Source organism: Simochromis diagramma, unplaced genomic scaffold, assembly GCF_900408965.1.
Source record: "Simochromis diagramma unplaced genomic scaffold, fSimDia1.1 OVJJ01000802.1, whole genome shotgun sequence".
NCBI lineage: Eukaryota > Metazoa > Chordata > Actinopteri > Cichliformes > Cichlidae > Simochromis > Simochromis diagramma.
Window position 1 is genome coordinate 14,940,222 of NW_024387492.1, and position 27,410 is coordinate 14,967,631.

The following is a 27,410-nucleotide window of genomic DNA, read 5'->3' on the forward strand; positions in this document are numbered from 1 at the left end:
AAGTTTTTCAAGCTTCAGGATTAGTTCTCTAGACTTCCTGAGGTACATTAAACGCTCTTCCTTGCCCTTTGTTCTTTATTCTGTAAAGATCCCCTAGCAGTGCCTAAAGATACAGTTTAAAAAATATTTATTTCCTGTTATGTGTAGACGTAACACTGGTTCATCTACTTGAATAGTTCATAGATTAGTGTTACAAACTTTGGAAAGCCTTTCAGAAAGCCTGGAGAACTATTGCTCAAGAGCACTTTAAAAATTATAAGACACATTGTGTTTCTTTGAAGCAAAATATTGGCAGTATAGTGAAACATATTTTGCTTTTTTGAAACATAATATTAAGAAATGAAGGGTAACTCGACACTTCCTGTAGGTTCCTAGTAGTCAGCTGTGGTATAGTGAGAATTGTATGTAGGATTTTACTTTGGTGCCTTGGGTTTTCCATTACGACTGGTATGCAACCAAACAAGTATGTCTATATAAAGTTCAATATGTTACCTTATTTGAGCTATGAGACCAGTTTAGACTGCTTTCAAACCTAGAAATTTGAACAGTCTAATGCAATATTTACAACAGTTTATCCAGTTTATATTAAACTATGTGTGTCCTTTGATTTAGTCTATGTCAAAACTGAGCTGATAGTCTACAAAGCAAAAAATAATCTAGGATTTTTCTGTTTTATAAATGCGGTGGCATAGGGGTTAACAGGTAACCAGTTTAGGAAAATATACTTTGGTCATGACAGTAAATATACTTCATTTTACTGTGTGGCAGATATAAATATACAATATCATTAACATTTGCCAAATAAGAATTTATAATGCACATCATTAAATTTGAGGAGGAGTCATTTCAAGTAAGTATGCATAATTGTTTCCCCTTTTTTTTTTTCAGATTGATTTCACTTATATCAGGTTAGCTTGTCTACGTTGACTTATGAGAAAGTATTCAGTCACAAAGCATACCGAGAACTGCTTTCACTGGCCAAAATTGTAATAAACACAAGGTCTAAGCCACTGGTAATGACAATAGGCAAATAAACTCAGCACATTAAAAAAAGAAGAGAAAACTAACCAGATTGTGATTATTTGGGCATATTATGTAAATCTAGATATGCACACACAATAAAAAAGAGAATTAAATAACTGCATATTTGAAATCATTTATTGTTTTGCAAATAAACATATCACAAGTCTGAAAAACTGAAACAAAAACATGCTTTGTTAAATAAAGGAAAATAAACTGGATAGATTAGTAGTGATGTAGTGAAATATTGGCATTTCTAACTCTGTAGAACATGTCATATCAACTTTACTGAATTCAGGTTTATTTATATTTATAGAGTCAAATAAGAGGTATGGAAAGGTAAAGACCCCACAATATTGTTTTTGTCATTTAATAGATAAAATAAACTAAGTGACAGGCTTAAATTGCTAACCTGTCTGAATGAAAATAACCTGAATTATAACATTTTATATCAACTAATAACTCTTTTATTAAAGGTAATTCTCTAGCACAGCTGAGCCCATAGGGTAATATATACTTAATATGATCATTTCCAGCAAAGTATCACATTGAACACTTTGTAGAAAATGATTCTTTTGCAGTATAATGTTTAACAACTCACTCTTAAAGCAAATTAGACCCATTGACAGCCTCAGCATTATCTTTACACAGAAATCTGAGCCTCCTGTAAGGCTGCAGGAGCCACGTCTCTTCGTCTGACAGCAGCCACCATCAGCTACACCTGCTCATCACATATTGGACATGAAGATGATTTTTAAATGGGAAGAAAAGCAACTTTATTTGCCCTTTGAGGAATAATCCCCATCAGAATTGAAAAATATCCAACACCTTGTTGTTAGTTGTTCCCACAAACACCCAGCCTGTGATATTTTGGTGTAGCTGTAGGGAGAAATGGAACACCATCAATGCAAGTCCATGTTCTGCTGCTGGAGGGAAAGCTTTGGTATCCACAGATAAATATAAATGAACTCAGGAATTGTCGGTCGGGACGTGCTCGAAGCCTTCGCTCTCCCTCACCAGCGCCCTTTCCAGGATGACGCGGCCCTCCTTGTAGCGCTGGCTCTCCTCTGTGGCGAATTCGTACATCCAACCGAGTTTGCTGTTGCAGTTCTTGCAGCTGACGTCACGCACCATGTGCCTCCCCGTCAGCATGACTCTGTCCTGCACCTCGCTGTGCTGCAGATTCACAACCTGGAGAACACCAACCACACGTCACTGTCACTGTACCGCATAATTGCTTTTCAAAAGTGATCAATACTGAGATCATAATTATTCAACATGATTTATTCCAGGTAACTGGTTTCAGTAAATTAAAAAATATTAAAGTAGTGAAATTGGACTTTTATAGCAAAGCAAATATGAAAGAAAGGGATGAGCTGAAAGACAAAGTGAGAAAATTGTTGAAAAACAACACAGTGATCATTTCATCTTGATTATAGTGTTTTGTTTGGAAGCCAGAATTGTAACTGAAACTACAGCTTGAATAATTGCACCAACTTTAAATCTCAAAGATAGTCAACAAAGATTGATCCAATAACAGCAATTTTGGTTTGAAACTGTTATATGTATTTTGGGTTTTACCTTCATGCAAAACATTTCTGAAAGAAAATCATCTGGACTATAATATTTATAAGTTTTGTTCACTCAAGCATAAAATATGTTTTTTTTTGTTAATGGAAATAACATAAAAATGCCATCTGTTATGTAATGTACCACAGACTCTGTGCCTTAGCTAATCACAAACCAATTGTGCCTGCTTACATAGAGCTTTTCTACCCTAACACAGGACTCAAAGCACATTTTACTACAAGCCACATTCACCCATTCATATACAATTTCATACAGTGCTTTGTTCTAACTGTAACAAACACAACCAGTCCAATGCATGAATCAGCAGCAATTAGGACAGGATAACATGCAGACTGGACGACCTGGGTTTGAACCTTCTGGCTGGTGGATGACCATCTACCTGCTGAGTCACAGCCACCCTCATTTAGGGGCTTAAGGGATCCAAAAGGAAGGAAACAAATATGGTGACTTTAAAGTTTCCTAATTTCAGTTAACCGCTATGTACTTTGACAGACTTTAACTCTTCTAATACTTCTTAATATGAAAGTAATTATTTACATAGCTGCATTAAATATGCTAAACAATCACTCTATTGTTTAAGTTAAAGTATTTTAACTAAATAACATCAATGTTGTCCATCACATGAGAAACTGATGTACCTTGTTGAAGAGGAAAGCCCGGCCAGTGGCTCCGGTGAAGCGGGTGGAGATGAGCTCAGCTCGGTTGGTCAGGATGGTGTCACAGTTGGCACAAGAGAAGAGGCGAGTCCCACCGATGTGGTCCAAGAAGATACGCCCCATTTTGAAGCTCGGCCTTCATAGTGAAGAAAACAGCCCTGTTGGAGTATCCCTCTCACATCTTTCTTTAGATCGCTCTCACACATACAGTGGGTTTTAAAGTGATGAACAGTGTGAGACTCTTTGATTTTCTTTTCAAGTTTGATGTGCAAGAAACTGACAAAAAAGCCATGTCTCAAATTGGCCACAAATAACAGAAAATATTTTTACTGTCTGAATGAACACTGTCCTTTCAAATAAAAAAAATAATTAAAATACTAGCATCACAAAGAGATAAATCAGAGGGGTTTAAATATAAAAAGAAATCTTTATGTGCAAGAAAACTTCCTTTTTGTTGGCGTTGCCAGATACATTCATCTGAAATCACAGTGGGCCTTTTGCTCACCCACCTCAGATTTATCGAAAAATGTCACAGTCCAATGACTGGACATAGATAATGATTGCTGTGGAATATACGCGTCATATAGAAAAAAACAAAAACAGAGCAACCCACCTATTTTCATCCTTCTTTTCCCCCCCAAATGAAATCTGAGGCCATGTTTGAACATGAATATCTCATACAACAACAACAACAACAACAACAACTGGTTTTCCATAAAGTTTATCGTATCACACTACTGTGATAGTCCACACAATATCTGAAAGACTCGAAAATATGTTGATTAGCTCCTTTAGGTGCTTTTCGATTGTTAGCTTGTGTATTGGCAGAAAACGGAACTCAAACAGCTTGTTTTTATTTGGGGGGGTATCCAGACAGAGTAATCAAAAAACAAATATTCACCGCTTACTTTTAAAATAAATAAATAAATATGATTTTGTACCGTACTTGTTGTAAAATAAACAGTGGGGTTTCTGTTTTTAAAGGGACCCTTTAAAGGCATCATCAGGCCGAGAGCTTCGCCAATAACAAGGTTAGGAACATATACAAACTACGTTTCAACATCGACATCGTAAATTATCAAAAAGGATAGTTTTTATAATAAACAAATGATTCAGCTGAAGCGGACTTATGCCAAAAACCTTCTCGGAAAACTATATGATGCCAAATGTAATGCCAAAGTCACCCAAACAATAGCTAAATAAGGATAACCTCAATAGGCCAAAGAAAACCGTTACGTGTGCTCCAAATTTCTCACCTCGTTGCGTTAGCTGAAGAAAACTCAAAAAACTACGGACGTTTCCCTTGTTTTTAGTCGCCGGGTCGTCTTTATATTCGAGTGTTTTCACGTTTCCTCTATTATTATTGTCGTCAAACTCAGCACAGAGGACAGCGTTTGATGCGATTTCTGTTTTTTTACCCAAGCTGCCAAGAATGATATGACAGCTTCCGTTCAGGGGCTTAAAAATAAATCCGAATCGAAACTTTATTTGTTTAATACTGAAACATTTGTGTAAATAATATTTAATTATAAATGTTAGTGCCCTGAAAAACATCTTAATTGGAACAGTATTCATAAACCTACTTTTTTTCAGCATCTTCTTAAAATAAAGGCTTTTATTTTGAAGTTTCGTTCTCTCCAACGTTTTCCATACTATTTAGTAGATTGACGCAGCTCCTACCTTTGACCACTAGGGAGCAACACGTCATACCAAAATAGAAACCCTTTATCAGACCCACATGACTGGATGTTGTGGTATATTTCGTTCCTGCCAATTGAAGCATAAATCCACCAGTTCATTGCTAGATAGATTACCTTCTTTGATTTTTTTTTTTGATACATGAAGTACAACTACCCTTAAACTGTACAGAAAGTGTCCTTTGTAGTAAATTTCTCCTTTGTAAGATGTACTTTTCATATGTTTTCTTCATTTTAAAGTAAAGGTAAATATGTCAACGAAGGTTGAATCGCGTGCTTGTGAGCAAAAACTGCAGACCGGTTTATTTTTAGTCAAATTTTCCATTGTGCTAATCTTGCAGTAAACAGTTAGTTTACCTTACAACCAAGATTAACCAATGGGATTTACCCAGGAATGTGTCCATTCAAAAATAGAACCACAGCATACTTGCACCACCTGCACCAGCTTTCATTCTGTAGCCTCATTCTCCTTCCATGGCACTTTATATCTCTTCGTCAGACTTTCGTCAGCCCCCTAAAACCCATTTCCTATGTTATAGTGAGTCAAGCCAGTTTTCCAGAATAACACGTGTAGCTCTTTATCCTCTGAGAGGACTCGTTGCATCTGCTGTCACGTTAGACTAATGTGCTCTGAACAGCCAGAAAAACAATCAGGAACATTGCACTGATTGTCAATCATTCCACTTAGTGTCATATGTGAAGGCAGTCATTTCTCCATGCATTGTCTTTTTTCCTTGTTATCTATTTTTGCCACTCTCTTGTTTTGCCACTAATCAGGGATTTGAGGGGTTTTATTGTGACTTTTATGAAAACTATTCCAATACTTCCCCGTATTCATGGGTTTTTCAGTAGATTTAGTACTTTAGTGCAATCTGCCAGTTTACTTTTCTCATTTCAGTGCCTGATACAAAGGCTCCGAAACTTTGTGCATTACTTCTGAAGTTGCTTCTTTTCTCCGACAAGTCCAATCTCCTCAGTCTTTAAATCTAAATTTAGGTCTTTAAATTTAACAGCCTCATTTTGTTTTGCTTTCTCTCTATTACAAAATACAAATAGATCGAATGCATTTTATCTTCTGATACAGTGGTGAAACAAATATAAATAAATAAAGTCATAGTACTAGTACTAAAGTTTTAGCATCAAATTATACTTTAAATACACTGTCTTGAGAGACTGGTGAGTGACTCCCTGACAACCCCAATTATTGTGACCTCCAACAGCCAATAATAAACTCATGTTTTTAATTTGGTGGTGGTTGGTGTTGAGGAATAAACATTTTTCCCTATTGATTGGTGGTTGCTAGGAGGTCACTGGTTGGTTTCTTTATGGGTACTCTGACAAAAGTCAACAATAGGTGCTCTATTGGCTTGAGATCTGGTGACAGTGGATCCCATTTGTGACATGGCGCATTATCCTGCAGCAACAATCCCTAACAATACTCAGGCAGGCTTAAACGTTTAAACAATGTTCAGCTGGTCCTAAGGATCCTAAAGTGTCTCAAGAAAATATCCCCTACGCCACTACAGCAACCAGAACAGTTAATATAAGCAGGGTGGATCCACGCTTTCATTTAATTAATACCAAATTCTGACCCTACCATCTGAATTTCACAGCAGAAACTGAGACTCAGACTATCAGATAAGACAGTGCTTTTTTCAATCTTCTGCTGTCCAATTTTGGTAAACCTGTGTGAACTATATCCTCAATTCTGTCTGCTTAGTTAAGACAAGCTGCATCCAGTGTGGTCTTCTGCTGCTAGAGCTCACCTGCTTCAAGGTTGGATGCATTGTGGATTTAGAGATGCCCTTCTGCATACCTTGGTTGTAACGAGCGGTTATTTCAGTTGCTGTTGTTTTTCTATCAGCTTGAAGCAGTCTGAACATTCTTCTCTGACCTCTTGGTCTAAGGAGCTTGGAAAGAAAAGCATCTGGACTTCTTTAAGTTTCCTTAAAGATGTTTCCCCTCTCATCCAAGAAGCTTCTTCAGTTCTAAGAGCAAATGGTGGAGAGTCCCAGTATTTAAGCCCTATCTGGGACTGTCCACCAATTGCTCTTAGAACTGAAGAAGCTTTTTGGGAGAGAGGGGAAACATATTCAAGGAAACTTAAAGAAGTCCAGATGCTTTTCTTTCCAAGCTCCTCAGACTACGATGACCTGGATGACTGAGAACCTTCACAGACATATTCTCTGACCTCTCCTTTCTGCCACTCTGCCATAGGTGCAACACATAGAGATAGGCAACCATTCACACTCACACCTACAGCCAACAAATTCATTAGTTAACCTAACAAGCATGTCTTTGGAAGCCACACAGGTATACTCCACACAGAAAAGCAAATTCAAACCCATTACTTTCTTACTTTCTTTGAGCTTATCAGTGTCATTATATCATCATATATCATATATCATTTTCAAGCTGTGTCCTTTGAACAAATAGGATAGTCCCTTCCCTGCATGAGGATTTATGACATCTATAATTAACTAAGTATAACTGATAATAACAGAGAAAGACGGCTTACTGTAAGCTGAGAGAGCAGGAAGGAAAGAAAGCCATACAGAAGATAAATGAAAACAACATTAAAAAATAAGATGCTTCAGCAGCTGCTTCTGATCTCTCTGCTGGGTCTCACGTGGACATCAGGTCTCCACTGTTACTATAGCTCGATCTAATGCTCATGTTTCATGTTTGTTATGATGCTGTTTTGTTTCAATTTGACAAATTATAAATATATATTTTGAAAAGGTTCTGCATGAAATGTAGGAGTTATGTATGATTTACCTAAAGTAAATTTTGCAGAAGTCAGGTGTTAAAATAAGCTATTTTTAACTCAGTCTGTTAATACTAACATTACTACTTGTACTATTTATTTGCTTATTTTGGAGGTTTAGTTTAAATTATTGGATTTTGATGTATATTTGCTGCTATAGTTATTTATATAGTTACTATAGTTATTAAAAAAATCATTTAAGTAAAATTAAAATATTCAGTATATGACTGTCCAGTTGGTAAGAGTGATAGCAATACAGGAAGAAGATGTTTGTGTTTGTTGTGCTCCTCTTTTCCAACCTAGAGTGGATTTGAGCCAAGTCTGCTATTGAATAAAGAGTAATACTTTTGCCAGAAATGCTTCTCAGGACCTTGAACTTCTGTACTTTGAAGCATTTTTTATCATTTTTTATCTCTTCATGTTTTCTAGCAGTCGGACTGCCGTGCTCGCAGATGATCCCTTCGCAGGAGCCTCCTTCAACTGGTAAATTAGACAATCATATGGTTTTATGAACAGCCTTCGAGGAGAACAAAGCTCTACAGCTGACACTATAATATTGATCTTTATGATAAACTACAACTCAGCCATGAAGTGTCCTGACCACGCAAAGGTACAGAGCAGGGTCGGTGAGTGCTGAGGTACATAGTGCATAAAGCTCTGCTGACTCATTACTGTAGTCCTAAACATCCTCTTGCATTAACAACAACAACACAAAAACTGCACTGGGAGATCGATGTAGGTGTAATGATTTAGTCTGAGTAGAACGTTTAGCATGATTACTAGATTTGATAGTTTTAGTAAACTTTCCTGTTATCACAGTTTTGAATCCAGCAGCTTTATATGAACTTTTTAAAACTTTTACTGGGATATAAATAAATGCAGGTTATAATAAATTTATATATATAAATAAATAAAACAACTTCCCTGCTGCACACACTAATGTAACACCATCATGGGGCGATCGTGGCTCAAGAGTTGGGAGTTCGCCTTGTAATCGGAATGTTGCCGGTTCGAGCCCCGGCTTGGACGGTCCCGTTGCCTACTGGTGGTGGTCAGAGGTCCCGCTGGCGCCAGTGTCCAGCAGCCTCGCCTCTGTCTGTGGCTACAATGTAGCTTGCCATCACCAGTGTGTGAATGGGTGGATGACTGGTTGTGTAAAGCGCTTTGGGGTCCTTATGGACTAGTAAAGTGCTATATACAAATACAGGCCATTTACCATTCATACTTTTACCCACATTTGGTAACTAGGCTAATCAGCTGCATCATTATATTTTTTGCAATTTTTTCAGTTAATGTTGTTAGGCCCTCAGATGTGGGTCTGCTTTCCGCCATTGGACTTCACATGCGCAGGTGAGCACAGTTTACTGTTCAGCTGTGATAGCGCAGTGAAAACCTACACAAAATTTAAAATTCACACTTTGGTCCTTTTCTACAGCACTGAGCTGTCCTCAGTTGTATCAAGACTTAGAGGTAAGTATATATCTTTAACAGCTTCTGACATTATATGTGTACCTAATAAAGTCAATGTTGTTTTTCTGGGCTTCCCGTGGGACATAATGTGAGAGCTTCAATGTGTTCAAGTGTCTCTGGGATAATATAAAAGTAACCAAATGGCTTGATCCAAGCTTTACCCTCACTAGAATTACAGCACCTTACTAAATACACTCATGTCACGAGGCTAATAATTTTTTCCTGTTATACCACAGTGCTTTATCTATACAGCACTGATATGGACACAACGTGATAGTTACTGTTACAAAAACACTGCAATCATGTTTAGGTCAACTTGGCAGGGCAGATTAATTTTTATGATTAATCTGCAGTCAGAAAGCTTAAACCTAAACTAGTTTTAACAGCCACACAGAATAAAACACAAAGATACTGTACTGTGATTGAAGGTGAGCAGTAAACTCTTGCGTTTAAGAGATTTAGGATAGTAAATATTGGCCTCTTTTTCAATCTTTCTACTCTTGGGCCTGTATGATATTTTAATACATAGATATTATCTAATATGCCCATCTAAGACACATTGTTCTAGCTGTGAGCACAGATTTTTCAGCCCACATGTTGTTCAAACTTTCTGTTTATGAGAGGCAGCCATTTAGAAAGGAAGTTGGCTTAAAGGCAGAAGAGTTTAAAAAGTGTTTCAGCTCTTGTAGCTCTAGTTCAGTTCAATTTAATAGAAATGAATTTATCTAGCACTAACACACAGCCACTTCAAAGTGATCTACTGCAATAAGGCCCAGTACAGGGGACACAATTCTGCTTTTAGAGCTTATTTTGAACTGTGAATCATGCAAAGCTACCCTAGATGAGTTCAAGTGTGAAAATAGGTTAAAAATAAGTGCTAATGTTAAACTTGTGTTACCTTCTCTCAACCAGAGCTGATGCTTCTGTTCAATCCTGAACTGATTAGTCACCTCTCAGAGGAAACAAACCTTTACACCTCTCAGCCTATACAACACAGGTACAGTGTGTACTTTTTGGCTCATGAGGAAAAGCTATGATTGCATATGATGGCTTAACTCCTTCATGTTATTTTATTTTTGTAGCACTCTGGTGGATCAGGCAAAGGAACTGTCCCTCTATCTACAGAACAGTCAGGTATATTCTTGCATTTTCCAACCTTAAGGATAAAATTAGATTTTATGCTTTCCATGGTGAATCAAGAAGATATAGCTTATTTGGAAATGAGGGAAATATTAAATATTCACAATAAAAGTATTCTGACCAACCTTTTCAGAAAAAAAAATATATAATTTAGTGTTTGTTAAAAAACACACACACCAGAAAACAAAATATATTCTCTCATTATTGATGTAATTATTAAAAACTGGAAATTTTGCAGAACTATATGTTTGAACAGGTGTTGTTTTAACCTGCTGTGCCCTGAGAAAAATATCTAAAGATCATACTTGCCATACAATTTACTAAACATGTACCGGTGAATGGTGTTTCTTACAGGTTCAAATTCAAATTATTTCAAGTAAAAGTTCAAAAGTAACCAGCAGTGACTTCCCCCCCAACAGGCTCCCAATGTGAATCGGGACTGGAAGTTGGTGCTTCTCTTTGTTCAGCTGGATCAGTTTTGTGCCTGTGAGGACCAGCAGGTAAACAGTGAAAGACCTTACTGAGGTTCCTTAATCTTCAAGAGCTCAATGCCCAGAGTCCAACCCTTGTTATTCATATTTTATAGACTTTGTTGCCTTAATACTGTAGTTACAGAGCCCAAGCTATCAATTCTTATCAGTTTCAGACTTGCACTATCCCAACTTTCCTTCATATATGCAGATAAAAATTTTTTCTGTAGATATGTTGTCACTGTTGCTATTGCAAAGGTTGCCTTCTATAGCGTTTTTTGGCTACTTAGCATCAGAGGTGTGGACTCGAGTCACATGACTTGGACTCGAGTCAGACTCGAGTCATTAATTTTATGACTTTAGACTTGACTTGAAAAAATGTTCTAAGACTTTGACTTGACTTGGACTTTTACACCAGTGACTTGGGACTTGAATTGGACTTGAACCGGTTTACTTGAAAAGACTTGATATTTCACCCCAAATCTAAAATTGAACACACATATTATATAGAAAGTGTGCACCATTCATTCAATTCATTCATTCATTTATTCCAACCACACTCCGTACGTATGTGTGCCTGAGCTGTAGCACAGCCAATCAAATTAACCAGATTTTTTTTTAAGAAGAAAAAAAAAACGTTCAAAAATGCTGCGAGTAGTTTTTTTTTTTTTCAGGTACATAAACTATGAAGTAGTCAACAAAAAAACGAAATGCAATATGCAAAACATGCAAGAAGAGAATCACAGACAGAGATGGAACAACTTCCAACTTTGTCTGACAGTTGAAGTTGCATAAAGAACAGTAGGTGGTGCTTCTCTTTTGCTATGATGAGATAGCTGACTTCATCTAACTTTGTGATGTCAACTAACTTTATTGTGTATGATATTTTTGTCATGCTATTTTAAAGCCGGTCCTACAAGCACATCCAAGAATAACATGCAGCTTATCTCAGAATTGTCGGTGAAAATTATTCTTGGAGCTAAGTTTAATTGAGCTGCATTTTATAGAGGTGCAATTAAACAATTTGTGTATATTTTCTAAGTTCACTATTTCGTCATGTGTTGAGAAAAACAGAAATTTAAAAATCACATGGTCTAATATTTGCATTTAGCATATAACTGCAACATTTTTTTTCCGTTTTTTTTTAAAGACTCGAAAGGACTTGAAATTCAAAGTTTCAGACTTGTGACTTTACTCGGACTTTTACACCAGTGACTTGAGGCTTGACTCTGACTTGCCTGACATTACTTGAGACTTGACTTGTGATTTGAGGATAAAGACTTGAGACTTACTTGAGACTTGCAAAACAATGACTTGGTCCCACCTCTGCTTAGCATTTCCTATAATTTGATTCACATAACACATTAAAGTATTAGCCGACAACCAAACAAACAAGTGACTGTACTGGTGACTCTCTTGTTGTAAAAAAGTAGCATTAAAGTCACTAAGAGTTCATGGAGTCTGTTGTGTTTGTACTGCAGGTCTCATCAATTATCGAGGCAGTGGTCAAAGAGGTGGATAAGGCTCTGCAGTTGCTGCATTCTCGGGTATGTTTCATATTATACGCAGGAAGCGATTTTACCTACAATGTGTTCATAAAATTTGCAAAATTTTATTAACTTCACTGTGCTACAGCTCAAATGGACCATTGTCAGCGTTGCATTATGGGATGGAGAGCATGACACTATGCAGAGCAAGTAAGTTCACTTTTTCTTCCCTGACCTTTAGAGAATGACATCAAAACAGATGGCGTGCATGTGTTGAAGATGTAAAAGGAATTAAGATCTTTTATTCCGAGGAAAATAAATTAATTAGATGACATGATGATAAGTCAGTGTGGCAATACAAAATGTCACTGCTGTCAAGTTAGAGAATGTTATGTTCTTAACCCGTTTACTTGTTTCCTTTAATAGTTTTATTTTCATTTTTTAATTATTCACTGTTGGGGTAGATTGTTTTCCTTTAAATAGGAGGATCCATATTAAGTTTAATGAGTAAATGTGTTTCATTGACAGATCAGGCCAGTGTTTGGAAACAAACAGTGAAGGGGAGCTCAGGCTCCTGAGAGCCGTGCTGACTCAGTCTCTGCAGGTTTGTCCTTATTTCATGTTCAAATAGTGTTTGGATTTGCTTGAGGGTATAGCTAACCTCTTGCTGATAAATGTTGTTCCTAAACTCCCCTTTTCCAGGAATCTTTGGATGAGCTGTTGGTACAGAAACACTGGTACAGTGACAGAAAAGACTTCACTGTTACCCTTCAGGATATACCTTTCATCAGAGACCCATCATTTATTGCTGTGAGTTAAATTCAGATCATATCATCCTTTTATTCTCCTATAAATCCTTTCAATTGCACCATTTTGCAAACCCAAATCTTTATTAGTGCCTTAGTCACACCTGCAGTTTACTGTGATCATTTCTGTCATCAAAAAAATGATGGAGCCTATGCTGGCAGATTTTTAGCTGGCAAAACAAAACCCGAACATTTTTATTGTGATTGAAGAAATTCACCCAATCTTTCTATTTAAAAGGCTTGAGAGAGCAAAAATTTATTAAATAGTGACCTATTTAACTTTTCTTCATCCATTTTGTTGCAACAGCAGTTGGTCAAATTGAACATGAAGTCAACTTCCTTTTCTAACAGTTTTTTTTGTGGATGTGTATCTGTGAGGAGCACTTTAACATTAGCTTCTGAATATACAAGCCCCACCCACCTTCTCTTTAGACCTTCTGTTTATGAAGGGAAGCCAATCAGAAAGGTTAAAGGGATGTGATAGGGAGCTAAAACAGTTAGTGTAGTAAAACTAAAGGGCTTCAAGAAGGCCCATCAGGGTGATATTAAATCGAGTGTTGTAGTCTATTTGTATGCATTATATAAAAACTACTTTCAGGTGCTCCCTACGTCACAAGGGATCACCACAGCAGGTAGTTCGCACAGTGGTTTAGCAGGCGTTTTTATGCAGGATACTCTTCCTGATTAAGTCCCACAGGGATTTGTGTCTCGTCCCAGCATCTGTGAAAATCGACTCCCAAAGAGTACAAAGACTTTGTCTTCTCGGTAGATGATATTAAATGTCTGTGTTTATCTTCCTGAACTGAACTGAAGATATTTTTTATGCACTGTACATTGTCTGTCTTTCTTGCTTTTAACAGAGAGGGAAGCATCTCACTGAGTCTGAAGCATTACAGCACAAAGATAAACTGTTGGTGCAGATGTGGACAAACCTGGTGAGGCTTGGGACTCTCAAAGTCGAATGCACTGGCACTTTCACACCCAGTTACTCTTCTCGGTATCCCAGACATGAAAACAATGAGCCTTTTGTCTCTTAGCTGCAGGTCACAGTTGCCCAATATGAAACAGAGGACAATGGTAAGATCTTCACATTGCCGTGTCCAAGCGAGGTGAGTAATTTTACAGAAAACCCACTTATATATATGGTAATCAGATTAGACACACTGTATTTACAGATGATGATTCTGTGCAGCATATTCCTCCTCCTTAGTTATCTGTCTCCCTCCCTTAGGAACGACCCTACCTGAGGACAGAAGGAAACTCTCCGTCATATCACCACAGCAATAGCTCTCCTCTCCTGGAGCCTGTGAGTATTGTCTACAGCCAACCCGAACCAGCTTTGGGCCAGCTTTGCATGCTTCCTGTCAATTTCTGATTGTGCTCTGTGTGACTGCTCAGTTTACAGGGACAGATATGCCCTGTGAAGACTTAAGTCCCTCACCTTCCACACCCACTTCAGGTAAGATGACATTAAAGGCTTTTCTTGAGCACTTTGGTGACCTTAAATTAGCAAAAAAGTAAGACAGATTTTTATCCAAGATCTGGTTTTTTATATAACATATTGAAGGTTATTCATTTATCCCCCACTTTAGCACATGGGACTAAAAACTACAAAGTAATACCTCTGACACTGTACAAACTTCAAGTCACAATCTAAGATGCTTTATGATGGAGCTTTGTTTTTGTTGTTTTTTGTGAGATGTCTTGGTTTCCTCAGTCTGTAAAATGTAAAGTGTTCTTTAAATCTGCCCTTTCAAATCATCCTAATAGTACCTCCCAGTACATTGATACTAGTATACAATATTTGTGGGAAGTTTAATTTTATATATTTTGTATTTATGTGTATTCTAAATACAATATTATTCTACACTTGTCTTGTTAATTTTATTTATTATTCTGACCATTTCTTCTGTTTTTTGCAGTCCACAAACTCAGACCTGGAGACGTCAAAGTTGTTGCTGCTGTTGGTGATTCGTTGACAGTGAGTCATTCTTATCAACTTCTCATTATTTAGAATTGAATAAGTTGATCCTAAAACTTTTTAAAACCTGCTGTTTTTCAGGCAGGCAATGGCATTGCATCCAGACCATCTGATATCCTGGATGTCTTGCGTCAATACAGAGGTTTATCCTGGAGGTGAGTCAGGACTCTTCAGGTATCCCATAATGTTGCAGCGAAACACTACTATTAAACTTCCTGGGCTAGTGTGTCACATCATTCATGTATTTAACTTCATGTCAATTTCCCAGCATTGGTGGAGATGAAAACCTGACTAGCGTCACCACTCTGCCCAGTGAGTCATTTAGATAACCAAACACATTGCTCAACATTACGTGTGAATTTTTTTTTTAACCTTGATTGTTATTACTATTCATTGTTGTTCATTATTATTGTTATTACAGACATCTTGAAATATTTCAGCCAAAACCTGACGGGTTACTCTGTTGGCACGGGTCAGCAGGACACACCTCAAGCATTCCTTAACCAGGCTGTGGCGGGAGCAAAAAGCCAGTGAGTCCTTTTAGCACAAATACCTGCCTAGAGATTTGTTACAGGTGATACATGAGTGATCAGCTTGTAGAATATGTTTTTCTATACTGAATGAGTACAGCTGTTGTTTTTGCTGTTTAAAAGTTTTGTTGATGTTAATGGTTTAACTTTGATAAAATGACTCTTTAACCATCAAAGAATTGTCTTTTACTGTGTTTTTAGTGATGTACCAACCCAAGTGTGTGCTCTGGTGGAAAGAATGAAGAATGACTCTGTATGTTTAAAGATATTTGATCTTTAACTATATTTTTACTTACCAACTCGATAGATCTATCTATCTATCTATCTATCTATCTATCTATCTATCTATCTATCTATCTATCTATCTATCTATCTATCTATCTATCTATCTATCTATCTATCTATCTATCTATCTATCTATCTATCTATCTTCACATTTGTGCATGTTGCAGAGGATCAACTTTGAATCAGACTGGAAGGTGATCACCTTTTTCATTGGAGGAAATGACCTGTGTGAGCACTGCTACAACTCTGTAAGTACTGGCATGTAGTAAGAACTCATAGGTCACTTTTAAAGAGCCAAAACGGTCACCAAACCCGAAAATGTTATATCTTGGTTTGCAGCTACGTTACTCTACAGAAAATTATGTTCGCAATGTCCGAGAAAGCCTGGATTATCTTCACAAGGAGGTAAAATCATCAGGCAGGCTGTCACATTTATATAGATGCAGTATGTATGCTGGTCCTGGTTAGTGTTAGCATTAGTATTAACTTAGCTAATGTCTGATAGGTGCCTCGGGCTCTGGTGAACTTAGTAGAGCCTCTGCAGATAACACAACTAAGAGAAATGCACAAAGATCCCTCACTTAAATGCCCAACCTGGCTGGTGAAGTGAGTATCACTTTTTTGTATTATGAGATATAAAAAAAATATGTAGGTAATGCATTGCTCAGTTGCTCTTTTGATCGTCCACAGTTATTATTTCATAAATAATCTTAAACTGTTGTGTAACCCCTTGTTATCTCTCCAGGATTATGTGTCCTTGCGTTATTTTGCCAAAGTCCAACTCTGAGGCTCTTCAAATGTTGGAAGACCTGAACAGAAGCTATCAGGTAGAAAAGTCCAGAAAAAGGAAATCTCATTAAAAAAGGAGCCCTAAAGTCAGTCCCCATTGATCGTCATTGTTTTCTCTATATTTCAGCGAGCACTACATGAACTCGTGGAGTCCGGCCGGTATGACACTCGCTCAGACTTCACTGTGGTTATCCAGCCTTTTTTCAGAGACATCATTTTCCCCAGGCTGCCGGTCAGTAATAAAGCACAGAGCACAGGATTTACGGGTGTTTATCCACAGTTCACCTTATCCAGTATGTAACAACATGGCCCCTGCAGCAGTGCACAAGGATTTTGTCGTTATTCCACTATAAAACCACTGAATCAATGGCTTCCACAGAATCTGTTCAAGCAATTCTGTAAATTATTCTGCAAAGCATAAGGTCTAATTTTGATTACCTTAAATCATCATCAAAAGATGTGAAATTTTAAATACTAGCTAACAAGAGAAAGGACTATTGAATTTCTGTAGAAATTCTTGTGAGAAATTGTTTGTGTCACGGCGAGTGGGGTGAGCCGTGTGGAGATAATAAAGGAGGATCCAATCGCAGGCACTTGTAAAGGTGTGAAGGGGGTTTATTGAAAATAAAGTACAAAATAGAAAAACGGCAAACGGGACTGCAGACTATCTAAACTGAGAACAACTAAACTACAAAACACGAACACGAACACGAACACGAACATGGACCATGGACAGCAGGGAGAACACACAGATGAAACACGGTGGATACACAGACAGACCAGCAACTACTACAACAGAAGACCCGACTTAAATACACTCAGAGAAACACAGGGAGATTACACACAAGTGGGGGACACAGCTGGAAGTAATTAACGAGATAAGACAAGGGAAGTAAAACAATACACTCACATGAGAAGCAGACCTTCACAATAAAACAGGAAATACGAAATCACTACAAAAAGACACAAACTCAACACTGAGAGGCAGACAGAAAATAACACATGGAACTCAAACTATACATGAGACAACAAATCCTTAACCACGAATAAACAGAAACATACTAAATATACTTGTGATTGATTGATTGATTGATTGACTGATACTATTCCAAAGTTAAAAATCCACCTCTAGAGGTCACTCTATTCTGTCTGGTTTCAGTGGTTTGATTTAATCTGTATAATGATCGTGTCTTTATGTGATCTTTATAATTTTAGAGTGGAGTGCTCCTTGAAACAGTTAAGATTGTGTATTTTAAAAGTATATTTCTCAAAAATGACAAATTGCTCCCTTAACGATTAAGGTCAATGTTAAATCCTAAGTTCTTACAAAAACAGCTTTATTGACATTTTAAAAGAAAAGAAAATACTGCAGATTCTTTCTTTTGTTTGTTTTGTTTGTTTTTGTATTTTGAAAGATCTGCTGGTCCTGATCAGATATCTACACAGTAGTTATATTCTGACCGCTGCAAGTAGTCCAAAAATCTTAACATTTACATATTTATTGTGCATTTTTCTCAGGATGGCCGCCCTGATCGCTCTTTTTTTAGTGCTGACTGCTTCCACGTCAGCCAGAAGGCCCAGACCATGATGGCTCGCTCCCTTTGGAACAACATGGTAAATATATGGCAAACAAAAGGGACTCTTTTTGTAAAACACTTATTCTGACCCGTATATATTTTTGCTATTTGATACTTTTATTACTACAAAAGCAACATAATATGACATGAGTATTTGATTCCGACTGAATATGTGTTTGTCAAGCACCAATAAAGAGGTAGTTGCCACACTTCAGCTGTTTCATGTGCTTCTAATTGTGCCACATCAGCAAGGATTTTTTTCTTTCTTTTGACATCTCTGCCTGTGCCACTGAAGAGCCTCAGTGGGATCAGCCATCACAAACAGCAGCACTTACCTTCTTTCGTAAACAAAAAGAGGCTGTCACAGTATTTTGCACACATGCCATTTTGCTGTTGACTGCATTATTAATGACTGTTGGGGATGTTGTTCTGCTTCATGAAAATATTAATAAGTGGGTCACTGCATGGAAAACAACAGTGTTTCACCCCCCACCCAGAATCAGAACATTATATAATAACTGTATTATATCTAATGGAACTAGTAGTATGGAAATTTTCTGAATTACAGGCTTTCAAAGTACTTAGTGGTGGGTAAAAACCACTATGTGCTCCCTCAACAATGCCATTATAGCTACTGATGCTATGTGTAAAAGGCAGGAACATTGTAAATATCAGCTGATAAAACTACATTACTAGTATGAGTAGCTGAGCTTATAAAGAACAATATATATTTTCTGTACCCTTGAGACATAAGGATATAAGAATTTATACCGACTAACAAAACTGTATCTGTTAGACGTAATCTTGACTATTTAACAGACTGTTAAACTTCCACTGACTTATTGGTACTGAACATTATCCTAACATGATTATAAACACTATAAAGCTTATTTGCTCTAATCATTATACTTAACATGCTGTGTGCACAAATCACAATTTTTTTTTTACTCTCAAAGTTGGAGCCACTGGGCAACAAGACTTCTTTACAGGACTTTTCTGTATCCACTGGCCTGAAATGCCCAAGTAAGGTAGGAGAAAAGTCAACATGTCTTTGTAAATCCTCGTTGGAAAAATTGCTATTCAAACTTAGCTTAGATTACAAATGTTGTGGTTTCTTTGTCTAGACTCTAGCCTCTATAGATACACATCTCTTTGTAATCACTATACATCACATTTAATTTAAGTTCTTTTTATCCCCAGATTTCACCTTATATTCGGACCTACAACAACAGCAATTACATCTATTCCAGTCCCTCCCCAACACCTCAGCCTAATACAGTGAGTATCTAACTTCCAGGTTTTTAAGGTCTTTATCCAAAAAAGAAAACCAGCAACTTCTATCACGATTAAAATATTTTATTGTTTAAGAGCCAAAGACCTGAATGGGCCATTAAAATTAGCAACCTATCTATTATCAACCTACCAAGTGTCAATCAGAGCTTTTGAACCACCCATCTTCTGTCATTTATCTGGGTTAAAGTTACTAGGACAGAAGTCTAAGCAGAAGTGTCCAGACCTCTCTCCCCCTAGCTACCTCATCTACCTCATTCAGGTGTTAGCTGTTCCCAAGCTAGCCAAGAGACATTATCTTTCCTGTGTGTTCTGGTTCTCCCCTGGGGCCTTCTCCTGACAGGACATACCCCAAAACACTCCCCTTGGAGGCTTAAAGGAGGAATGGTCAGTTGCCTGAATGAACTCATATGCCTCCTTTCGATGTGTAGTGGTGTGGACTGAAATAGTAGTAGGCTCTGCTCTGAGCTCTTTTTGAATGACTGAGCTCCTCACCCTGGAAGATCATTTTGGCTGCTTGACCTAAAGCTCATCTTTTGGTCAACATACAAAGCTTGTGATTGTCATAAATGTCAGGGCTTGTCTCAAAGCACACATTCAAATTACACACAACATTAAAGCTATAAGATTGTTTAAACCCTAGTAAACAGACTCCCTTTTTTTAGGGTTTGGGCTTTTATGAAGGAGTCATGCACCGGAGTCTGTTGGGTCTCAGAGGAAGCTCAGAACTGCTTAATACTTATCTAAATAACTAAAATAGATGCCAGTAATGAGCAGCCCGAGGGCTTATGATGGTTTGTCTTGTGCCAGGGACTTGGGTTAGACATGTGGATATTTTGGAATTGCTTCCCAGTATTCTCCTTGTTTTTAATTATTTCTATAATTCAGCTAGTATCTCTTATTATTGTTACAAGGTTTATGCACTTTTGTTGTGTATGTGTATTTCCCTCATTTACAAATGCTCGCTTCAAGGCCGAATAAAGCAGTGATTCTCCAGATCTTAGCCCCAATGATTACCCCCCCCCCTAAATCTAATTAATGTCTGCTTATTTTCTTTGGGTAAGCATTAGATAAAAAACAGTGCAATGCTTGGACAGACATTCCATTGTTAAAGGTTAAAAGACACAAATATTGTTTTTAAGAAATGTTATTGTACTGATGCTTCATGAAAGCTAAATGTTCTGATTAATGAGGACTGATTAAAGTATTTTTGGTATTTGCAATTCTTTCAGAACTGGAGAAGTGACTTTTCCTGTGTAAATATTGCACCATCTGACACTGTGCCAACTTCAGGTAAGATGGACACCCACATACACACAGACACACACACAACACGTGTCCACTATCATCCACTCAATGCAATCCCAATTCTAAAAAGCTGGATAGATTTTGGAACCAGGGAACTTAAAAGCCAAAAACTTTAAGCTAAAGTACCAAACTTTGCAAGAACTAAAACTATGATAACCTATAAGACTAAACTAAAATTCAATTTAATTCAATTTTATTTACCGTATATAGTGTCAAATCACCATAACAGTTGCCTCAAGGTGCTTTATATTGTATTGTAAAGACCCAACAATAACAGACCCACTAAAATGTAAGACATAAATGTGTCGCTCCATCAACACACACAGCTATCACACATTTGTTGTTTTTGTTCTTAAGATGAATTATTCTTAAATGAAGACATTGATTTGACACAAGTAAAAATATGGTTGATTATATTTATTGTTAGTTAAGAATAAGTTAAGGGAAGGTGAACAAAGAAAAGAAAAATGATGAGGAAGGGAGGGGAGAAAGAAAAAATGGGGAGTGATGGAGAGGTGGAAGGAGAGAAAGGGAGAAGAGGGGAGGTGAAAAGAAAGGGATATAAAGGAGGAAAGAGAAAGGAGGAGAGAAACTCCCAACAATCCCCTCTGAGCAAGCACAAGGCGACAGTGGTTAAGAAAAACTCCCTTTAAAGGAGTGATCAAGTGAAGAAGCAGGAGGGTCCCTCCTCCAGAAAAAACAGAAGCATTTCTTCTTTTTTTGCCTTCTTTTGCAGGCACTGTTCCTGGAGCTCTTTTTTCTGTAGGATGAGGGTTTTCAGTTCTTTGATTGTTACTGCCATTTCCTCCTCAAGTTTCTTGCATTTTTTCTCCAGTTCTTCTAATTTTGCTTGTTTTTCTTCAAGCTTTTCCTACAGATCTTTAGATGCCTCCTGTAATAGCTTTGCCTCGTACATGTCTGTATTCCTCTGTTGTACTTTGTTGTACATGTCTTCTAAGTCGTGATTTCTGCTCTGGATTTCTTGAAGCGTACACTGCAGGTCATCATGTGTTTTCTCCAGTTCTTGCTCTTGAACCTGCATTTCATTGTTTTTGCACTTCAATTTCTTACTAAGTTTTTCGAGCACTGTGTTTTTCCTGAGCATGCCATTGTTCTTGCACTCCAAGTTATTATTAAGTTCCTTGAGCTCTGTGTTCTTTGTCAGCATTTTAATCCATCCTATGCTGCATGCCCGAGCATTGTTTTCTTCAGTTTTTCCTTTTCTCCTTCTAGTAGATATAAATTCCTGCTTTATATTTACATTTAATTACAAAACATTTATTTACAAAACAAATGACCTTTCTATACCTTGTTCATCTGAGAAATGTGCTTTGAACATAGATATTTTATACTGGTGAAATGAACCGAATGGCCGCTATTGACGACATAATAAAACATCCACCAGTAAAAAGTAATTAATACTCTGAGTAGTTTTTGAGAAGAGTACTTTGTATTTTTACTCAAGTATTTTTTAACACCAGTACTTTTACTTGTAATTGAGTACAATTTAACCAATGTAATAATACTTGTACTTAAGTACAAATTTTGAGTACCCTTTCAACCCTTTCAATATCCTAGTCCACAAGCTGAGGCCAGCAGACATTAAGGTGGTGGCAGCACTAGGAGACTCTGTGACAGTAAGTGCAATAACATAATTATTCCCCCTTTTTAAGCAGAAAAACAAACTTTCTGCATCTTTAAACTGCTGTGTGGTATATTTGTTTTCATAGACAGGCACTGGTGCTAAAGCAAAGAACATATTTGAGCTCAATACAAAGTATAAAGGAGTATCATGGAGGTATGATATTTTCCCATTATACAGGATGCTGACTGTTATAAACCAATGTACTGCTGATTGGCTTTTTTCATGTATATCTTAAAGCATTGGAGGTGATGATACTCTGGACACAGTCACAACACTACCAAGTGAGTTATGCCACTCGTTGGGCAAAAACCAGTTACTTTATGGGACTGAAATAGCTGTTTCTATGGGGTATCTAAAGTCTTTATATAATTCTTTCTGTTATACGTATGTCTAATAATCTCTGATTTACTGTTGAAAACATCCAAAAATATAAAGCCTGAAAAGAAATGTTACAGGAATTTGCCTTTTTAAAACAATTTCTGATTTGTTGTTAAAGATTTTGATTTGAAATTGCAATACAACTTAATAATAAAGATTACATGATAGCAAACGACATCCAAGTTAAATCATTACCCCACTGTGTACAAGGAGAACGCCACTCTTGCATATTCTCATTACTCATTTATTTGTATTTCCTCAGACATCTTAAGGAAGTTCAACCCCTCTCTGAAGGGCTTTTCCAAAGGTCAGGGGTTATTGCAGAAACACTTCAACATGGCTGAACCTGGAGTTAAGGCATCGTATGTACACCTCAGTGAAACAAACCTTTCACCAACCCTCTTTCATTTTCTGTAACGTGTTAACGGTCTGTGTATTCACTTGTTCACAGAGATATCCCATCACAAGTCCAAGCTCTCATCAAGGCCATAAGAGAAGATACGGTACATGAAAACCGAGTTAGATTTAAAAATGAGTTACATTTAGCAATTTGTTTGTTTTTGATAATCAGTTTTGGTACATGTGCCCCACAGGAGGTGAATTTTGAAAACGACTGGAAACTTGTGACAATATTCATTGGAGGCAATGACCTCTGCAATTACTGCTTTGATCAAGTAAGTGTTCCCCCAAATTACTGCATTGTACACAAACAACAGTTATGGAACAATAACACAACATGTGCTTGACCTCTGTAGAATAATCTATCGCCCAAGAACTACAGCCATAATCTTAAGATCAGCTTGGATATGCTTTACAAAGAGGTAGGTTATATTTAAAATAGTGAACTATACTGTTATCATGAGTTTAACTAAGTTACATTTCTCTCCATGTATCTTTAGGTACCGAGGTTGTTGGTTAATGTTGTGGAGATCATGCAGATAAATCTGTTGAAATCAGTTACGAGGAACACTCTGGGCTGCTCACTAATCCAGAGGTTGGTTTTCTAGTGCGTGTCTTTTCTGACCTTTTCATAGAATGAAACAGGGATTTTACATATGTCATGTAAATCACCTTTTCAAATGTGAACAAATAAATGTTCCTTTGTTTTACAGATGAGATTGTTCGGAGATGATGTTTGCGTCGACTGTATCATTTCGACTGTATTACCATATTTCAATTGGTCAGCTGATAATGTTATTCCTTCTAAGGACAATAAAACACAATAATAAAATGATTTTTTTCCAGGACCAGCTGTCCCTGTGTTATCAACCCATCAGAAAAGTCTCCAGAGCTTGAGGAGATGAAACGAATCAATCACGAGTACCAGGTCGGGAAGCAGTTTGTTTTAAAATCATTTCAATAATTTCTTTATTTAAAAAAAAATCCTTTCTGTTATATTTCTTTAGTCTGAGCTCCAGTATCTTGTATCTGGAGATCTCTATGACGGAAAAGAAGACTTTGCTGTCGTACTTCAGCCATTTTTACGTAATTCCTTCATCCCTAAAATTGGAGTGAGTAACTGAGAAACAAACCAAACATGAATTATCAAATGCACCCATATTGATACTTTTTTCATTTTTTTTCACCAGGAGGGTGAGCCAGATACAAGTTTCTTCTCTGTAGACTGTTTCCACATCAGTGAGCGAGCACATGCTGAGATGGCCATTGGTCTGTGGAATAACATGGTGAGCTGCGGGAAATAATGAACCAAACTGAAGCAGGGTGGTATACTCTATGCAAACTTTTAACTCAGTAAAAAGTATTAACTTCGTGCAAACTTTTCTTTTGGCTTGCCATTTTAAAGATTTCAACTCTTTTTCTTTCTTTCTTACAGTTAGAGCCTATAGGGAGAAAGCAGGCCTACAACAACTTCACATATGACCGCTCCAAAATTCACTGTCCTTCTGAGGTATTTAGGAAGATTTTAGAGAAATTCTACTAATCATGTTGCTACAACTATTTAATAATTAGTTGATTTAATTCCACTTACAATCTATGATTTCAAAAAGAGTTTTTTTATTTTAAAAAATACCAAAAGTATAAAAAAAGCAAAAGAAATATTATAAATATATATACATATAAATATAGGGGCCACACCTGTCAGCTAAGACCAGGAAACTGAGGCTACAACTTCCACTGATTCACCAAAACTGGACAACTTGGTGTAAACAGCCTCACAGTCCTTTTTTTTTTTTTTTTTTTTATAACAACAGTATAATCATCTTCTGATGGCTGTTTCCAACAGGACAGTGTGCCATGTGACAGAGCTCAAATAATCTCAAGTTGTTTTTTTGTTTTTTTTTACCATGATAATGAGTTTACTGTACTCAAATGCCTCCAGTCAGCAGATTTCAATCCAAAAGAACACCTTGGGGATGTGGTGTAATGAGATTTTTTTTTTTAACATGGACGTGCAGTCGACAAATTCTGCAGCAACTGTGTGACGCTATCATGCCAATATGGACATGTGAAGATGAATAGGAGAAAATATTTCACAATATGTCAAACGATTTTAAAAATGTAGTGGATTATTCCACAATGTCACCCAAAATTAATTTTTATTTCCAGTGTTTCTCCAGAGTTCAGAAATTCTTACATATAGACAGCTCTTGAGCTTTTAACCATTTTATCTTTCCCATAGGCCAGTCCGTTTATCTTCACAAAGATCAACAGTCTTCCAAGTCCATCAGGAACCACACCTACTCCACTTACAGACTCCACCCACAGTTCCAGCTCTGCGTTAACAGCCCCTGTGCTCAACTGTCCCTCCTCCACCCCTGTGTGGGTGCCTGTCCTTGTGGGAATTGTAGGTTTAGTGGTGGGTTTTGCTGCCTGTTGGATAATTCTGTCCCTCGGTCATCGGCGCAAAAGCAAGGCAGAGAGAAAAGAGCTTGAAATGAAAGGAACAGCTTTTTAATGTTGTCTAAAATCGTGTCAAGAATCGAATCAGTGAGCTGAAATCTGGACAAGACTTCATGATGGAATTTAGGTTTGAAGCCATCTCTCAAATATTTAATTTTACTATTAAAATGTTCTTTAAAAGTGCTAGCAGGTGTGTGAAATATTTGTAATTACTTTGTATTGCACAGAAATTTTGAACTATTTATAATTAAATAAACGTATGAATCCTGACAGTTTGTACATTTCACTCTCATCATACCCATTTTTATTTATTGATGAAATAAAAATGCTTCAGTATTTGAGTGCAGTTTGATTCATTTGTTTAAAACAGAGTTGAATTTAGTGTTTTTAAATCTTCTAGCAGTTTTTTGTCCAACAAGTGAAGCATTAACTTTGTATAAATATGCAAATATTCTCTAGAGAAGAAATCCCACTGGCTCTGGTGATCCCTCTAACCTTTTCATAGCACCCAGCAGCAATTTGATATTTGTGGTTTGGATTTATATATTGAAGTTGCTCAGCTTATCAGTATTGTCATACTGTTATTCATTATCATGCTACTCTCAGGGTGAACTGGAGTAACTTTGAAGATCACTCATTTCTGGCTGCATCTCAGAAAGCGCTCAATTGGGCAAATTAAGAAAATGTAATGTGACTCCCACCTTACTCATTAATGTCAGTAAGCAAATGTTGCACACATGGAAAACTAAGAAGGTGAACTGGAACATATTGATAATGTATAGTATGTCTATATCACATAGATAAACATTATTTATTGGATTTGTTTATGGAAATCACATCTTTTTCTTTTCTTTGATGGAATTTTCTCAATAAAAGACATGAATAAACTATGATGAAGAGTTTCTCCCAGGGGAAAGCGACTTATTTTCTCTAATCACTTTGGACAGTCCCCTTTCACATCTGAGACAAATATTATGACTTCACACCATGTGCTGAAAGATGCATTAATACAATTTAAGGACAAAAACTGTCATGGTCTGCGGTGGGTGGCTGGAATTTCCATAAGGCTCCTGAACTGACCTGGGATCCGCCCCTGGGCAGGGCCAACTCCAGCTCCTGCACACCTGGAACCTATTGCAGGCAATCAAGCCAGAGGGATTTAAACCACACGTTGATGTTCATTCACTGCCAATTTGTCATCAACACATGTTGGTAACTGGCCTTATACTTTAAGTTCTTGCTGTGATCTATCTTGTTAACACGACTCTCTTGTGCTGCAGTTGCTGTATTCACCTTGGCTCACGTTCCACCTCCGGACTCAGGATACCAAACAATCATTCTGAAAATCTCTCTGTGCCTCACCTGCCTGCCCTCCTGCCATCACACTCCATCTGAAGCCCCGGATCTCAGGCCAGCCTTTCCACGCCACTCAGCCTCCCCTGGATTCTCATCACCCCCCTCTCAACACTCCATGTCCCCTACTGCAATTAAGAATTGCTACTCTTACAACTGGCCACTTCAGAGCTGCCTCCACTACCTCCCTAACTCCTCTATCATCTCTCTTCAGTGTGACTGTTCCCTGCTCAGCTCCACTCCGCATCTCAGGCCTCATTCCCTCGCCCTAGCCATGTTCCCCAGGCCACGCCTCGTCAAACTCGACGT

General features: G+C 37.4%; 2 protein-coding genes and 1 long non-coding RNA gene across 3 annotated transcripts; 2 read left to right on the top strand and 1 right to left on the bottom strand.

The window, feature by feature from the left end:
• Positions 1 to 1,136: 1,136 nt before the first annotated feature.
• On the bottom strand, positions 1,137 to 4,703 carry LOC120724654 (protein yippee-like 5). The gene is made up of 3 exons (XM_040016940.1): positions 4,523 to 4,703; positions 3,249 to 3,402; positions 1,137 to 2,211 (listed from the first exon to the last, which is right to left on the bottom strand). Exons 2-3 carry the CDS (start codon positions 3,387 to 3,389, stop codon positions 1,990 to 1,992), a joined length of 363 nt encoding a protein of 120 aa, XP_039872874.1. The 5' UTR covers positions 3,390 to 3,402; positions 4,523 to 4,703; the 3' UTR covers positions 1,137 to 1,989.
• A 5,889-nt stretch (positions 4,704 to 10,592) lies between these two features.
• LOC120724655 lies at positions 10,593 to 12,809 on the top strand. The gene is made up of 3 exons (XR_005693965.1): positions 10,593 to 10,840; positions 12,292 to 12,357; positions 12,446 to 12,809. It is a non-coding gene; the product is annotated as an uncharacterized LOC120724655 (long non-coding RNA).
• Positions 12,810 to 13,987: 1,178 nt separating this feature from the next.
• LOC120724644 (phospholipase B1, membrane-associated-like) lies at positions 13,988 to 27,371 on the top strand. Its single transcript, XM_040016923.1, has 31 exons — positions 13,988 to 14,038; positions 14,141 to 14,212; positions 14,335 to 14,409; positions 14,502 to 14,562; positions 15,026 to 15,084; positions 15,166 to 15,239; positions 15,353 to 15,396; positions 15,506 to 15,614; positions 15,816 to 15,867; positions 16,067 to 16,147; positions 16,239 to 16,304; positions 16,405 to 16,505; positions 16,645 to 16,726; positions 16,816 to 16,920; positions 18,207 to 18,302; positions 19,222 to 19,293; positions 19,466 to 19,543; positions 20,788 to 20,848; positions 22,442 to 22,500; positions 22,594 to 22,661; positions 22,746 to 22,789; positions 23,149 to 23,248; positions 23,338 to 23,389; positions 23,480 to 23,560; positions 23,642 to 23,707; positions 23,786 to 23,880; positions 24,132 to 24,213; positions 24,293 to 24,397; positions 24,476 to 24,571; positions 24,721 to 24,795; positions 25,528 to 27,371. The coding sequence occupies exons 1-31, from the start codon at positions 14,024 to 14,026 to the stop codon at positions 25,801 to 25,803; spliced, it is 2,502 nt and encodes an 833-aa protein (XP_039872857.1). The 5' UTR covers positions 13,988 to 14,023; the 3' UTR covers positions 25,804 to 27,371.
• The last annotated feature ends 39 nt before the right edge of the window (positions 27,372 to 27,410 follow it).

Bases quoted from the DNA above. Each gene is read 5' to 3' on its own strand.
- LOC120724654 (XM_040016940.1), bottom strand. From the start codon at position 3,389: ATGGGGCGTATCTTCTTGGACCACATCGGTGGGACTCGCCTCTTCTCT. The intron at 2,212-3,248 runs GTACATCAGTTT...GGTGTTCTCCAG, and splicing joins GGGCTTTCCTCTTCAACAAG to GTTGTGAATCTGCAGCACAG.
- LOC120724644 (XM_040016923.1), top strand. The intron at 14,213-14,334 runs GTGAGTAATTTT...TCCCTCCCTTAG, and splicing joins CATTGCCGTGTCCAAGCGAG to GAACGACCCTACCTGAGGAC. The intron at 15,868-16,066 runs GTATGTTTAAAG...TGCATGTTGCAG, and splicing joins AAAGAATGAAGAATGACTCT to AGGATCAACTTTGAATCAGA.